The sequence below is a fragment of the Poeciliopsis prolifica genome, unplaced genomic scaffold (genome assembly GCF_027474105.1).
Source record: "Poeciliopsis prolifica strain line A6 unplaced genomic scaffold, Auburn_PproV2 SCAFFOLD076, whole genome shotgun sequence".
Taxonomy (NCBI): domain Eukaryota; kingdom Metazoa; phylum Chordata; class Actinopteri; order Cyprinodontiformes; family Poeciliidae; genus Poeciliopsis; species Poeciliopsis prolifica.
Window position 1 is genome coordinate 1263655 of NW_026562451.1, and position 13707 is coordinate 1277361.

At 39.2% G+C, this 13707-nt stretch overlaps 1 protein-coding gene across 1 annotated transcript in view; it reads right to left on the bottom strand.

The window, feature by feature from the left end:
• Positions 1–1443: 1443 nt before the first annotated feature.
• foxo3b (forkhead box O3b) overlaps positions 1444–13707 on the bottom strand; it is a 39360-nt gene continuing 27096 nt past the window's right edge. The window contains exons 3-4 of the mRNA XM_055021398.1: positions 6033–7482; positions 1444–4811 (exon numbers count right to left, since the gene is read on the bottom strand). Coding sequence (XP_054877373.1) covers positions 6049–7482 — 1434 coding nt within the window. The 3' untranslated portion in view covers positions 1444–4811; positions 6033–6048. The remainder of the gene's footprint in view (positions 4812–6032; positions 7483–13707) is intronic.

Consider the following 13707-nt stretch of genomic DNA (forward strand, 5'->3'; position numbering starts at 1 on the left):
GCTACAGCTCATATGAAAATACATGCCTGTACAACCAGTCCCTTACTAAGTTCATTAGGATACAAGAACCAGACATAACTCATTGCCAGACAATTACCAGATAATTACTTCAAAATTGAATTAATAAGATACCAGAACAGAAGACATATTTGGCATTTGACAGGTAAATCTAACAATGGAAACAAATGTTAACTGCTGGAACTTAAAACATAATATTGAAATAAAGCCACAAGATGACAGATGGCAAAGGAATGGAGAGTACGTGAATAGAGTTTATCTGAATTTCAGTGGGCTGCAGAGAGAGAACCCCTTCAACATCTCCCAGCTGAACGTCGGGTGAATATGTTCCTCAGATCCGATTCAGATTGAGGGAATGGATCTGAGGGTCAAACGGTCATTTGCTATTTTAGTGTGCATCAGAATGAAATGATCGTCATGCAGGGTGAGCTGAGCCTGGAGTCTGAGTTTCAATGTGTCTGTAGTTGGAGTTTGTTTGAAGATTAAACAGATTAAATCAATAAATATGTCCTTATATGAAGAAAAATTATTATGTTTTATAATAATGATGAGGAAGAGGAGGATTTTGTCATCCTTATTGCCATTATCTTTTTCAGGACTTCCTGAAGCTTTGTGTGGAAAAACCTACTTGTTGAAGTTTAGAGAGTGATGTCATCTAAGGGTTAATCTGACCTCCTTACCTCTCTCTTCACAGGGTCAACATCTCTGACTACAATTTCCTAAAGTAAGAGAGACTTATGAAGTGAAGTTTTGAAGCCTGATCACCTTTTTGAAAATCCTTCATTTTGTTTTCATCAGCATTGCGTGTCTCTGTGGCTGTAATCAATGTCAAGAAGAAACGTTTTGGCGTAAACTCCAGAGACACCGTTTCCCTGTCATTACACATAACTTTCTTTTCCCTGCTGTTATATGAACGCAAAGTCCTTCCTGGACTGAACTCATCCAGCCTGCACTGGACACAACTTGTTGTCTCCTCCTACTTCCTAAAAGTAACGCAGGCTGATCCTAATGGCTCCTGATCTGGAAATTGAACAGATGTAGGAGAATTCAAACCCGCTCTCCTTTTACCCTTAGATTAGTTAGTAATCAAATTAAGAGATCTTTTCTTTTAAAGCTTCACAAAAGTCTGATGAAGTCTCGATATCCATTTGACATTAATCAGCTGAAAGGCAATATTACTGAATGTTTATGTAATTAGGCTTATTACTAATGAAATGTGTAACTATATATTTCAGAAAACAGATGTAAAAATACTTAACATTTGAATGTGTACACCATTTTGGCAAAAATGTTGTGACTTATACTTCCATTGGAAATATAAATTATAAAACTCCTAAGTTTATACCACATGCATGCCAACGATGAGTGCACTGAAACTGGAAGGAGCCGTTTTAGAAAAATAAACAAAGGACAAGAACACACCAGTGGAGCCTCACCAAGCTTTATTTACATGCGCACCATTTCTTATACAAACTAGATTACAATTCAAAAAAGGGGGATACACAGGTAAAATAGCCACTAACATTGAGTTGAGAAGAAGCAAGATTAATAAAGGGCAAAGTTCAGAGGTGTGTGTGAAAACAAGAAGCTGTCCCGAGCTTCTTACTAAGAGACACTGACAGAGAAGTTGTTGTTCTAGAGGTCGTTAAGGTATCTCGTGGTAATATTGTGCCACATTAGTTCTATTTCAGGAAATGATGTGACATATTTATGCAAACTGCACTTGAATGAATCAAACAACTGTGTGATATTTTTTACAGCTCCACTGTAAAGAAAATATCAGGAACACCTGTTCTGGATTGAGAGTTGCAGTTAATCTGGGATCAATAATCTATCTTTACACAAGAAAGGATTAGAGCGTTCCCGAGATCTACCTTGTCAGTGTCAATCTGTGCAGATGAATTTTGAATAATTAGCCGGTGATCGAGTTTCTCCCTGCAAAGACAAATGATAGTGTTACATTAAAGATGGAATACTGTTAATGTACTAAAAGCATTCCATCTTTTAGTACATTAAAGCTCTAAATAGCTGGTAAGTGAGAGCACAAGGCAGGATGGTAACAAGAAATATCCAGGGAGGCTCATCCTGGACATGCATGTAAGAGCATATGCATGTACAGTGGCTGTCAGAAGTGCTGTGATACATCAGCGTTTTGTGATATAAATAAACCGGGCCTTTACAAATTATGTAACTTATTCCCATATATAATGTCCCATATTTCCGGTGAAATTCAAATGAAAAATTACTATTGAAGACAGGGGACCAGAGAGATTTTATAGACATTTTCCAATAAACATTAGACAAATGTTGTGGAATCAAGTTTTAGCTAAATATTAATTTATGTCACTGGGTTATTGTAGTTTCTAATCTGGATGAATATCACATTATATGCAGAAAAAGTTTAGAAATGATTTATTATGAAGTAATTTTTTACATTACAAAAACTTGCCAGTCTAACAGGGGAGTGTACACTTTAAGAGAGCAACCTCAGCTACAAACATATTAAATGATAAGATGATGCAAGAGTTCCTATGTACGTCTTAATTTGTATGCCACAGAAAGTGTGTTTTGGTTCAAAAACATAGGATTCAATGGCGGATTATGATTCTTAAAGGGACGGAACATCTGGAAGGACCAAGCTAAACCATGCACTAAAACCTCAGATTGCACAGCCGCTCTTTTAGTCAATCATGCACACCGACATTTCTGCTTCAAAATGATATACACAAATCTGTACACTATTATACACAGCAAGGAATACACTTCATGTCACTACCCCGAAACAGGAAAGGGGTATCACGGTTTCCAGATGCTACAACAATGGCGCTCCCCACCATTTAAAGAAAGAAAAAGAAAAAGGTTCAACAGTTAAATCGCCGGTAACAGTGTTCCCACTTATCCGGCGCGTAACGCTGTTCCATGTTTCTTCAACTACAGAGGTATCACAAAAACCCAAGGATCAAGTACTAAAATGAGTATATAAGGACAAAACAGCGAGTATTATATGCATTTGTCACACAATCCATGATGCATAAAGACGTACATGCATACAGTCCAACAGTGCTGTATGCACCACGAGATATTACACATCCTTGTGAGAATAATTCAACTGAAATCGACACAGTAAATAAACGCACACACGAAATCGACACGTAAGTCGGGAGATACAAGAAATCACCTGCAGGAGCACCAGGCGTGTCCATGAGGAGGTGTGTGTGTGTCTATTATGAGTTCAACATGAGGAGGAAAAACTGCAAAGAACAAACAAAAAGTAAGGATAAAATAACAAGACATGCGTGACTTAATAATCCTGACATTTATCCTCCCTTCTACGCTTCATCTCAACGACCAAAAGTTCACAGGTTACAAGTTCACAAGCACAGAGTATTAGGTTTTATTATCAAGAAATTTTAAAAGTAATACCATTACAATGTGACTGGAAAGCCTCCCTTTCCCCCCTGAGTGATTGTGTGTATGCATAACCAGCCCTGCAATCTGCTTAATGAGAAGAGCTTTAACACAGATCCCTGCTTATAGATTTTTCTGTATATGTGAAATATATATGTGTGAGTGTGTGTGTGCATGTGGGTGTGTGCGTGTGTGTGTGTCTGTGTGTGCACGTGCGATTTGGGTGCCAGCATACCCTACTGTTTGTTTCAAGTGAATTTGGCAATATACAGAAATAGCTTATTGTCTTTTTTACTCAAGAACCAAGTGGTTTCTAGAGGAATGAGGCTAAAAAATAAAAAAATCTTTCTGTGATTTTTGTTCTGGCTGCGCTACATGTGGCTGCAGCTCTGGGATCCCGCCAGTCAAAGGAAAAGCAGAACCAAACAAAAAGCAGGTAAAACAGCCGCATTTTCCTCTCAGGACAGGACTCAACACTGTTCATATAGCACCTGTAGTGGTGTGGAAATGTTCATAACTATAGGATACAAGTATTCATTTTGGCTACGTCTTGGGGTGCAATAAACTAACCCAACAGAGCTCCCCAGAAGCTATTACAACTTTTCTCCTTCTTTATGTACACTTTGGTGTACACAGGGATGAAACATATGATGCAAGTTTTAGCTGATTATTATGCTAAAGTTATGTAAATTCAAGCAAAAACAGTAAGTGCATGGCATAAACTTTCAGGAATTTCAACTTTGAAGGTTTCTGAGGTCTTTGCAAAGTGTCAGTTTGTCTGTGTGAGTGCCTGCAAAAAGTGTGTGCACAACCACTCAGCAAGTCCCTCCAATTCTCTTCATTTCACCAACACACCAACTGTGGTTTTTTTGTACAGACATGATCGAGCCAGAAACATCTTTGATAAAACAGAATAACGCCAAAAAAAACAAACAAACAGTGAACAGATAAAATAAGAATAGATGGATTTTTTTTTTTACGTAAAACATCCCAAGTCCTGTCTTGACTTTTATTTTGTCTTTAGTGGGAACAACTGGATCGTGATCCCTTATGTCTTCACCTAACCTTTAGTCCTTTATTTCCACCTGAAGATATTTCTGATAAGCAGTGTCTTCTGACTGGACATCAAAGAAAAATTGCATAACTATGTTTTTTAGTAAGCTTGTTGTGATACAATGCTTTTTTCTTTCACAGGAGAATTTGTGGGCTGATGTGCAGCATCTTTAAAGTCAGTCAGGTGGTTCATGGTTCACCAGTGTGGGAGCGAAGGTAAAGCTCGTGAGAGGAAGTCTGCTTTTGTAAACACAGGGTTTGTATTTTACATGGCTGGTTTGGCAAAAAGGGGAGGTTCTGTCTGATCTCCTCTTGCACCACATAAGTCAGACCTGCAGAGATAAAGATAACACAGTCATTATGCCTTTGGTATTGTTGCATGAAGTCACATATTTCAATTAGAAAAAGACCAATCAGCTAAATTTCAAAATAAAATTTGCATCTGCAAGCTAGTGCTTTTAAAACTGCCACACGGTTCTGATGGCATCATCAGCCATCGGATAATTTTGAAAAATGTTACCATTAATGCTTAAGTTCATTCATTCAATTACTTTTCTTTCTCAACTTTACAATATACTTTTGCAATCTGGAAAGATTTGATGTTCAATAACCCAACAGAGTCTGGACAAACAATTTCTCCAGGACAGCCTTATCTTTCAAAACATGTCAGACTTAACAATGCAACAACAGAAGTGTATTAGAATCAGCAATTAATATAAAATAGGAACCTGATCAAATACTGGATAAGAACATCCTTATAAATGGCATTCCCACTGCAGATACGACACTGGGTTATAGATTCAGAAAATAATGCTAAATCTGGTATGGATATTTTGGACCTTAAAAATCAAATCTATTTTTACTTACTTGAACCACTCAACCTAGCTATGAGCATCCATTAAAACATCTTTAAAACTTCAGACTCAGAATGAAGGTTAGATACAGACAACTGATGATCACTTTCAAAAGACTGACTTCAAATACTCAAAAATTTCCCTTTAATCTTGGGTTGTGGGTGCAAAGTGCAGAAACAGAATTTTAAAGAGAAGCATTTTGTTTTTGGGTCACAAAAAATGTCACCCAGCTGCAAAAAACCCAGCTTCAAACTTGATGAAGCACCTGTTTGCAATGTTCCTCTTCACAACACTTGTGGTGAGCCACAATCGCAGCTGAAAATTATGGTGGAGCAGAAGCTCTAAAACTGTAAAAGCTAGCTATCCTGTTTGCTAAAGTTGACTTTCCACAGAAACATCACTAAGCTGTTGACACAACACAGGTACAGCGTCAAATTATTACAGAATTAGAAATATATTTCAATTATTTTACATGCAAAAGCCCTCTGACAAATAAAAAAGGGTTGCTTTCCCCAATGTTAGATTACTTTCTGAAGGTTGGACTGTTGTGATTTTGTATGAGAATTAATTAGTCAGAGCAGTTCACTCTACATGGTTTTAAACTTAAAAAAAAGCAAGTGTGCTTTATTCATCAGCTATCTCTTCTTTATGAGCAAACATGGTTTATTTCCATAGAAACCAAACCTCAGACAGACTCACCTTCTCTTCTTCTGTCTCAACCAGGCACCCAGCTCTGCTTGGTGCTTGTGAAGTTGCTGACTCCGTTCATGTTGGTCAGTGACTCAAAATTAAAATCCAGACCATCAGCATCCATTAGATCATTCCTAATGATGGACTCCATGTCACAGTCCAAGCTGCCACTGTTGAACATGTCCAGGTCCAGGTCTGTTGGGAAGCGGTCCTGACACCCGCCGCTGCTGCTCGCTGTGCCATTTAGAAAGATGGAGGTGTCAATCTGCATGGAGGATGTTCCATTTCCACCAATTGGTGACAGTAGAAGTTGTTGTTTGGCATTCGCCAAAGTGTTTGCTTCGTTGGCGAGGTTCAGATCTCCGTTCAAAGACCTGGTGGTACTCTGGTTGTGGTTGTTAGTTTGGAGCATCTCCCTATGACTACTTTGGAGTCCACCAGTGGTCCCAAAAGTCATAACAGGATCATTACGGACCATAACATTTCGACGGGAGTTCTGGGAAATGATGGCAACAGCACTGGCTTGTGACATTAATGGGTCCGACTGGGTCATCATGACGTCACTATGATTGTGGCTGTCAGAGTTAAGAAGATCTTGTAGTGTTTGCCCACCAAAGGGAGACATGCCAGTTGTGGAAAATGAAGTTTGCTTATTCTCCTGGATGGTCTGCATGGGAGATGGACGTAGGGAGGAGCCTGCTGTGTAAGGGCTAAAGATGGAGTTACTGTAGCTATTACCTCCTCCATTAGAGGAGTTGTTGGAGGATGGAGATGAAGTGGAAGAAGGTGACCCTATCCCAGTGGGTTTGGACCCAAAACTAAACCCTGAGGAACCATTCTGCATGGCTTGGCTGCAGGTGGTTGGTACGAGCTTGATGTTATCCAGAAAATCATCCATCAGATCTTGTGTGATTCCATCATTTAGATTCATTGTATTTGCCAGATCTGCCAGACGAGGCAGCTCAGTGGGCGCCTTCCCATTGGTGTTTCCAGGAGACAACGCCCTGCCAGGACTGGAGTAGATCATTGGCGAGAGAGGAGGCTCGTCGTCGGGCACCTCGTCTAGCTCAGGATTCGCTAAGATTGGCGAGAGGCGGCCGCTGAGCGTGCTGGCATTAGAGTTGGTTCGGGAGCGAAAGTCTGTCCAAGCATCCAGTTCCTCGCTGCTGCGTGACGTCGGGCTTCCCGGCCACTTAGAGGGACCTGACGGACTGTCTCCACCGCCTTCCCCAGCTGCAGCAGCCACAGCCTGCAGGGCGGCCTTCTTCTTAGCAGCAGCACGGCCACGAGCAGACTTGGTGTACTTGTTGCTGTTATCCATGGAGACGGCCCGGCGCCGTGGAGCCTTGCCTCCCTTTCCTCCCTCTGGGTTGATCATCCACCACGAACTCTTTCCTGTCCCTTCGTTCTGGACACGGATGAAACGACTGTGGAGAGACAGGTTGTGCCGGATGGAGTTCTGGAACAAAAACAAAGAAAGAGATTTTAATAAGAAAAGTGAGGCAACCTTTCATAAAACAAATAAACTTTAACCATCATTATTAGAAATTTCAAAAGATATGATGTTAAGACACCATGCTATTTCAAAAGTGTTACTCAGTCACTTGACAAAATAAACATAAGCTATTATGAGTTTTGGATTGAAGGTGAGTGTTTTAGGCTTGACACCCTGCACATATATTTGAGACTCTTATTTTGAGGTTTAAAAGAAAGTAGTTCTTGGATTGTTGTCTTGTTGTGTTGAAAGAGTTGAGAAATAAAGACTTCTTAACTGGCTGTGTCTCCAATATCTAAATTATTTCTGGCAAAATTTTTGATGCGATGTATAAAAAGGAAATGTTAACAGAGTGACGGAAAAGAGGGAAACAAGCGAGGTTCTGACAATGCAACAGATGCTTTGGAAATCTTCGTCTAAAATGAAAGCGTTATTTTGCAGTGTTGTAATGGATCAGATGGTATTTGATGATCTCTGTGGCAAAGCCTAAAATAAACAGATGAAACCTGAATTGAATAATTTGGCCTTGAATTAAGATTCTTCAAACACGGTGTGACGTTTTGAAATCTTTACTAGTGTCGGAACCTTCTTAGAATAAGAGATGTGTGCAATATACAAACCTGCACTAGACTTTGCCATTCTTTATTGATTCTTTATTTCACTCATCAATAATTTGTTAAATTAATATTTTGTGTTTGCGAACATATTGATAAAATCTCGTCTCTTCTTGTGACCTGGATGTATGTTTACATCCCTCTTCACAGTATTGATTGATTTTTTTCCAGTCTTTGCCCACATAACTTTTAATGAATAGCTCACATTACATTTAAGGATACAGATCCATAACCCATCCCCCAACACCTCCAAACACACACACGCACATGCATACACACTCCCTCAGCATGACTATACATACAAGCAAACCCAAAAGCTTATTGTTTCAGTTGCTCGTCAAATACACACAAGCCCACATTAATGTGGAATGATTCACTGTGCTGCTGGCCGCATTGTTCCCGCTGTAGCATTGTACTGTTGCTCTAACAGAAAAGAGAGACTATAATTGATCGTCTCTTGGATTATGAATGACACATACAAAGAGCTTCTGTTTGTAAGATCATGGGAGTTTGGGTGTGAATTTCAGCTGGTGTGTGTTCATAAACTATGATTTCTTGTGAAAGCCCAAAAGCCTCATTGTGAAGGATTTGGTTCATGTCACAGACATCGTTAATGATCAACAGTTTCATTCATAAGGTACAGATGTATGGATACGTAAAATGCTTCTCCTGTTGACAATGTTTACACACAGTATTCGGCTGGACATTTGTTCATACTTGACATTGACACTATTGTAGATAACCATCTTTTTTCTGCAGGAAAGTTGACATCAGCCTTTCTGCCAGTGTTTCTTTTAGCACTGATCAGTTTGTACAGACACATTAAACAGACTATGGAAAAATAATAAAAACTATTGGCATAGCTCTTTCCCAACTTCATAACACATGATTGATTCTTTGCTTTATCTTTCAAGTAGTACTTTCTGTTAGCATTTCCATGTGTGCACATGACTTCCTGCACTTTTCTTATATCCAAATTTAAAGATTTTCTACTTTTCTTTGGGAATACTGTAAGACTAAAAACTCAATTTTATTTCCACGCTAATTTAAACCTGAGAATACTTCAATCAAAATCCAGACTTGTCCAAACTTTGTAAAAACCTTCTGTGAAACAAATTTACATCACAAGTAGTTTGCAGTAGTTTTAGGTTTGAAGCAAATTAAAGGGTATATCAATGTTTAGGTCCAGTCAGGCAATTATTTAGGGTTTGACATTCTAGCTACATTTGATCTAATCTATTACACTCAAGCACAGGTCCATCTGGACCGCCCTTCCCTCACAGGCAAACTCCCACACAAACACTAGCAACCATCTGGTTTCTGAGAAGAAACTGATACATAGCGTGCAAGACAGTAAAATTATGAAACAGAAACTGTCACTGCATAGCCACAAACTCCAACTTCCAGGTCCGTAGATGTTTGTAGATGTGTTTTTATACGCTTTTTCTAAATATCACAACCAACTCTAAGCCTCTTTGAATTCCTTTCCTTGAACCCCATCTCCTTTCTTTCCGTTCCCTCTCCCTCTTCCTCACTTTCTGTTGTTTCACAAACACGTAGCTCTTATAGGCCCAGAGGGATTCTGGGGCTATGCTGTATCCTCCCATATAAACAACTCAACCACCATCCACAACATGAAAGACAGTTTTTTTTTTCCACTTTGGTTTTCTTCTTATGTATATTTTTACTCCTGAACACAGAGCAGATTTCTGGGCTCAAACCAGCACAAGCCTGAGCTGTTTTCAAGCTTTTGTGGGAATACCAACGTTGTTTTCCATAAAGCAATCCCAACTTTCTAGGCAAGAGTTTATGAACGATGGTCTGGGCTGTTATTCCGGTCAAAAGCAGTTTATTCAGAGTGCAGAGGGTTTAGGTTACATTTCTGAATGCTACGCTGGCAGACGAATCTGAACTTTTGACTCTTTGCAAAGTAGATGTGTCCAATGTTTTGTAACTAATGCACCTTATTCACACGGGACATCTCGGTGAACAGCGTTGCGTATTGTCAAATCATTAAACTTGTGTACGAAATCATGAATGGCTTATGTGGGTGAATGCACGTCTCCCAAGTGTATGACTGTCTATTTTCTGCAATGAGGCAAGCGAAGAAGGAAATACCAGAGGGACTCATGTTTGTCCTCTGAAAGCATCTCCAGAGGAATGATGCCAAGCTGCTTCATTACCAAGCTTTTTAAAACACACATATGAATTGACACACATTGTGACTAAATGTTTCCAGCCACCAGAAAGATCTAAACGGACATTTTAAGAGGAAAAAAGAGGAATGATTGCGACAATGTTTCAAGCGTTCACCTGCCAATCTCCTCATTCTGCATCCCTTTATTCCTTCTCACTGTCTCTGTCCAACAAAGATGCTGGTCTGATGTTTCTCTTTGTGACCACATATTTTATTGAAATGTCAAACAGAATGTTTCAGGACAGAGTGTAATGGAGCGGCAATAAAAAAAAACAACAGGAGATTTCTACCAACACGAACAGTGACAGTATAAATACCGGGGACCTGGTGCCAAGTCAGAGCGAGGGTGACTGATTGAAAGAGGAGGTGAGAAGATGATGAATGCAAGATAAAGAGGTGGAAATATCAGCAATGAGAACAGTAATACTGATAGCTCATATCCTCCTACATACTCATATTGCAAAAACCTTATGCTCATTATCTCTGATATACGACTCAAAAATACACATCACATAAATAATCTTTCAATGAACAAAAATGTTTCTTTTGATTTTTCTTTCTGAATAAAACTCTGAATGGTGCATGGTGTGCTCATAGTACATCACAGTGTGAACAGGGTACAGTATTTTTATTACTCTAGCTCCTCCTGGGTATTCCCAAAGCCCATTAATAAAAACAGCACACTGAGACAGCAGCTCTGATTCATAGCTCCTACTAAGCAACCACAGGAGCTAAATAACACACAAACACAATTTACAGCCAAAACTTACTGGAGCAGGTTTAGGAAAGCACAGAGAAAACAATGAAATAATGTTTTACGGAGTACAAACATAAAATATCCATGCCTTGACTGCAAAGTGCAAATGTTTTCATCATAGCAAACCTTTTAGCAACCTAGTAGGGACTGACTGCTGAAGGGATGTTTGTATTGTAGTCTTCAGCTGTTAATTGTTTATTTTATTCTATATCAGGTTTTTTTCCCCATGTTATGTTTTACTTATGAATATGATATAACATTTTTTAAAGCTGGGAGTTCTGACAGAGCTGAACTTGCTTTGTGTGTCTGTATGTGTGTCCACCAGCTGCAGGCTAAGCTCAGGGGAACAGAGGACTTTTTGTCAGTCAGCAACATGTGGGAACAATTAATCACTGTCAGCAACCACGCAAGGAATCCCTTTCCCTCCCTTTTTCTGTGACCTCTGATTTTTATTAGGGTGTGTACTGAACTCATATCTCAGATTATGTAAATCCCTCTTTGGATGTTTTCAATAAACCATTTCAAATGGCTTGTAAGATGTCCTGGAGAATTAAGCCCATGTCTGAGGAAAGCTTGTGCTGTATATGTAATGAACCTACTAAAGGTAGTTCTCAAGCAGCACTCTCTGATTGGTCCAGATGATTCTTAGTGCTCTTTCTAATTGGTTGTATCCGTCCCAGCTCAAGCAGTGGTGATTGGTGGAGTGAAATTGGCTGATGTAGCCAGGCAGTACAGAAAAGGGCGGGTGTCCGTGGTGTTGCATGTGTATTTCATCACCCAGCTACAGCACATATCTGAACTCGCATATATGAACCAGGTCAGTTTCACTTTACAAGGTTCCATGTTCTTTGTGTAAAATGCGCACCTCCCTTTACCTGATGCTCCAAAGTTACTGCTGAAAACTGATGAAAAATACATGTATTCATTCATTTATATTCCCAAAAAGTGCTGCTAACTCTTTCTTGGAATTTTAATCGGCGTTATATCACCTAAAACAGGACCGGGTGAAAGGTTAAAGTGCTCTAATCTTGCAGAACCAATCTTCTACATTACACCTTAACCTCTTTTAATTCTGTTTTCACTGCTTTGAAAGGACAAATTCTGTGGCCTGAGCCCAGTGGTGTACATAACCACCCACATGCACACTGTGCATGTGTCTGTGCTTGATTCTTGGCCAAACATAACCCCACTTTTTCAGCCATTATGTAAACCAGCACTAATCTGAGTCTAATGTCAACAGTGACTGCTTGCTGCTGGGGTCAAGCGGACATTTAGCACAACGTCAGTCATGATTTAACACGGGATGGAGGGACAAATGACTGAAAATAAAGTTTCTCAGAAGTATTAAAAAGAGACACAAACATTATGCAGAAATACTCTGAACAACAACACAATAGGTATTTCTATAGACTTAGACAATCTTTCTTCTGATTATCTGTTCTGTTCTTATGCAGTCTGTTAACAATGAAACAAAAAAATATATTTCCTGCCTAAAGAACTATCAACAGTAAAGAACAAAACTCCTGCATCCTGAATAATGCACCATGCTTCAGTTGATTATCTACTGTATGTCAAGTCTTCAACTAATTTTGTTGGAGCTACAAAACTATTCAACAGTGCAATTTGTTCATTTTTAATAGATTCAACTAAAGAAACAGAGATAGTTTTTAGTCTGTATGTTTCTGATCAACAGCAATTAGTTTTCAACCTGCTTTAGACGTCGTTATGTTGTAGTATTTTTATGCTTTCCTTTTTCTTGTTTGTTTGTTGTTTGCACACGTCTGCTTCTTTTAACAGAATTTCACTAAGTGGTTTTAGATAAAAAGGACTAACAAAGGGCAGAACATATACTCTGATGTGGCATCGCCTTACATACCTACTCAAAAGTAAGTTAACTTAAACATATGAAAAGCTTGGATACAAAGCATTGAACTTTAAAATAAAGAAAAGGAACCCAAACTTTAAAAGTTGAACTCAATACACGTCTTATGCTATTTCTGATTAACATGACACAAAATGATTATGCTTGCTCTCCAAAGTCCATTAAAAGTCCTCACTCTCATAAACTTGTGAATGAAAATGGTTGGTGTTTCATAAAAATGTTATCTCATGTATAATGTAAAATAATACATTTTCCAGTATTTGAAAAACAGGGTGGAGTAAAAATGTAAATGTTAGATTTCCTTGAATTTGTGGTTGCTCATAAGCGCCTAGAAGTTAACATAATTATGGCCTCAGGCAGAGGTGTAGACAACACGCAGGTCTTTGACACGTATAAGCCGGTTTTATAAATAAACCGCCTGGCAAATCTGTGCTAACGATGCAGAGAGGGGTAGGTTATTTATACTGTGACCCTGCAAACACACACACACACTCAGAAAGTCACACAAACACACACTGGGTCCAGGTTCCAGCTGCTTGAAGCTCTGGACTGCAGACAGAACATTCCATTCTCTTCAGTCATGAGCGCCTTTTCCCAGCCAGCAGATCGGTGTCTTTCTCTCTCGCGCTCTCTCCAACTTGTGTTTATGTGCATGAGCTGAATGGGGATCTGGAAGTTGCCAGAAGGACTTCGGTTACACCTTCATCTGTTTATGTTCATGCAGCTTAATTTTTGTAAA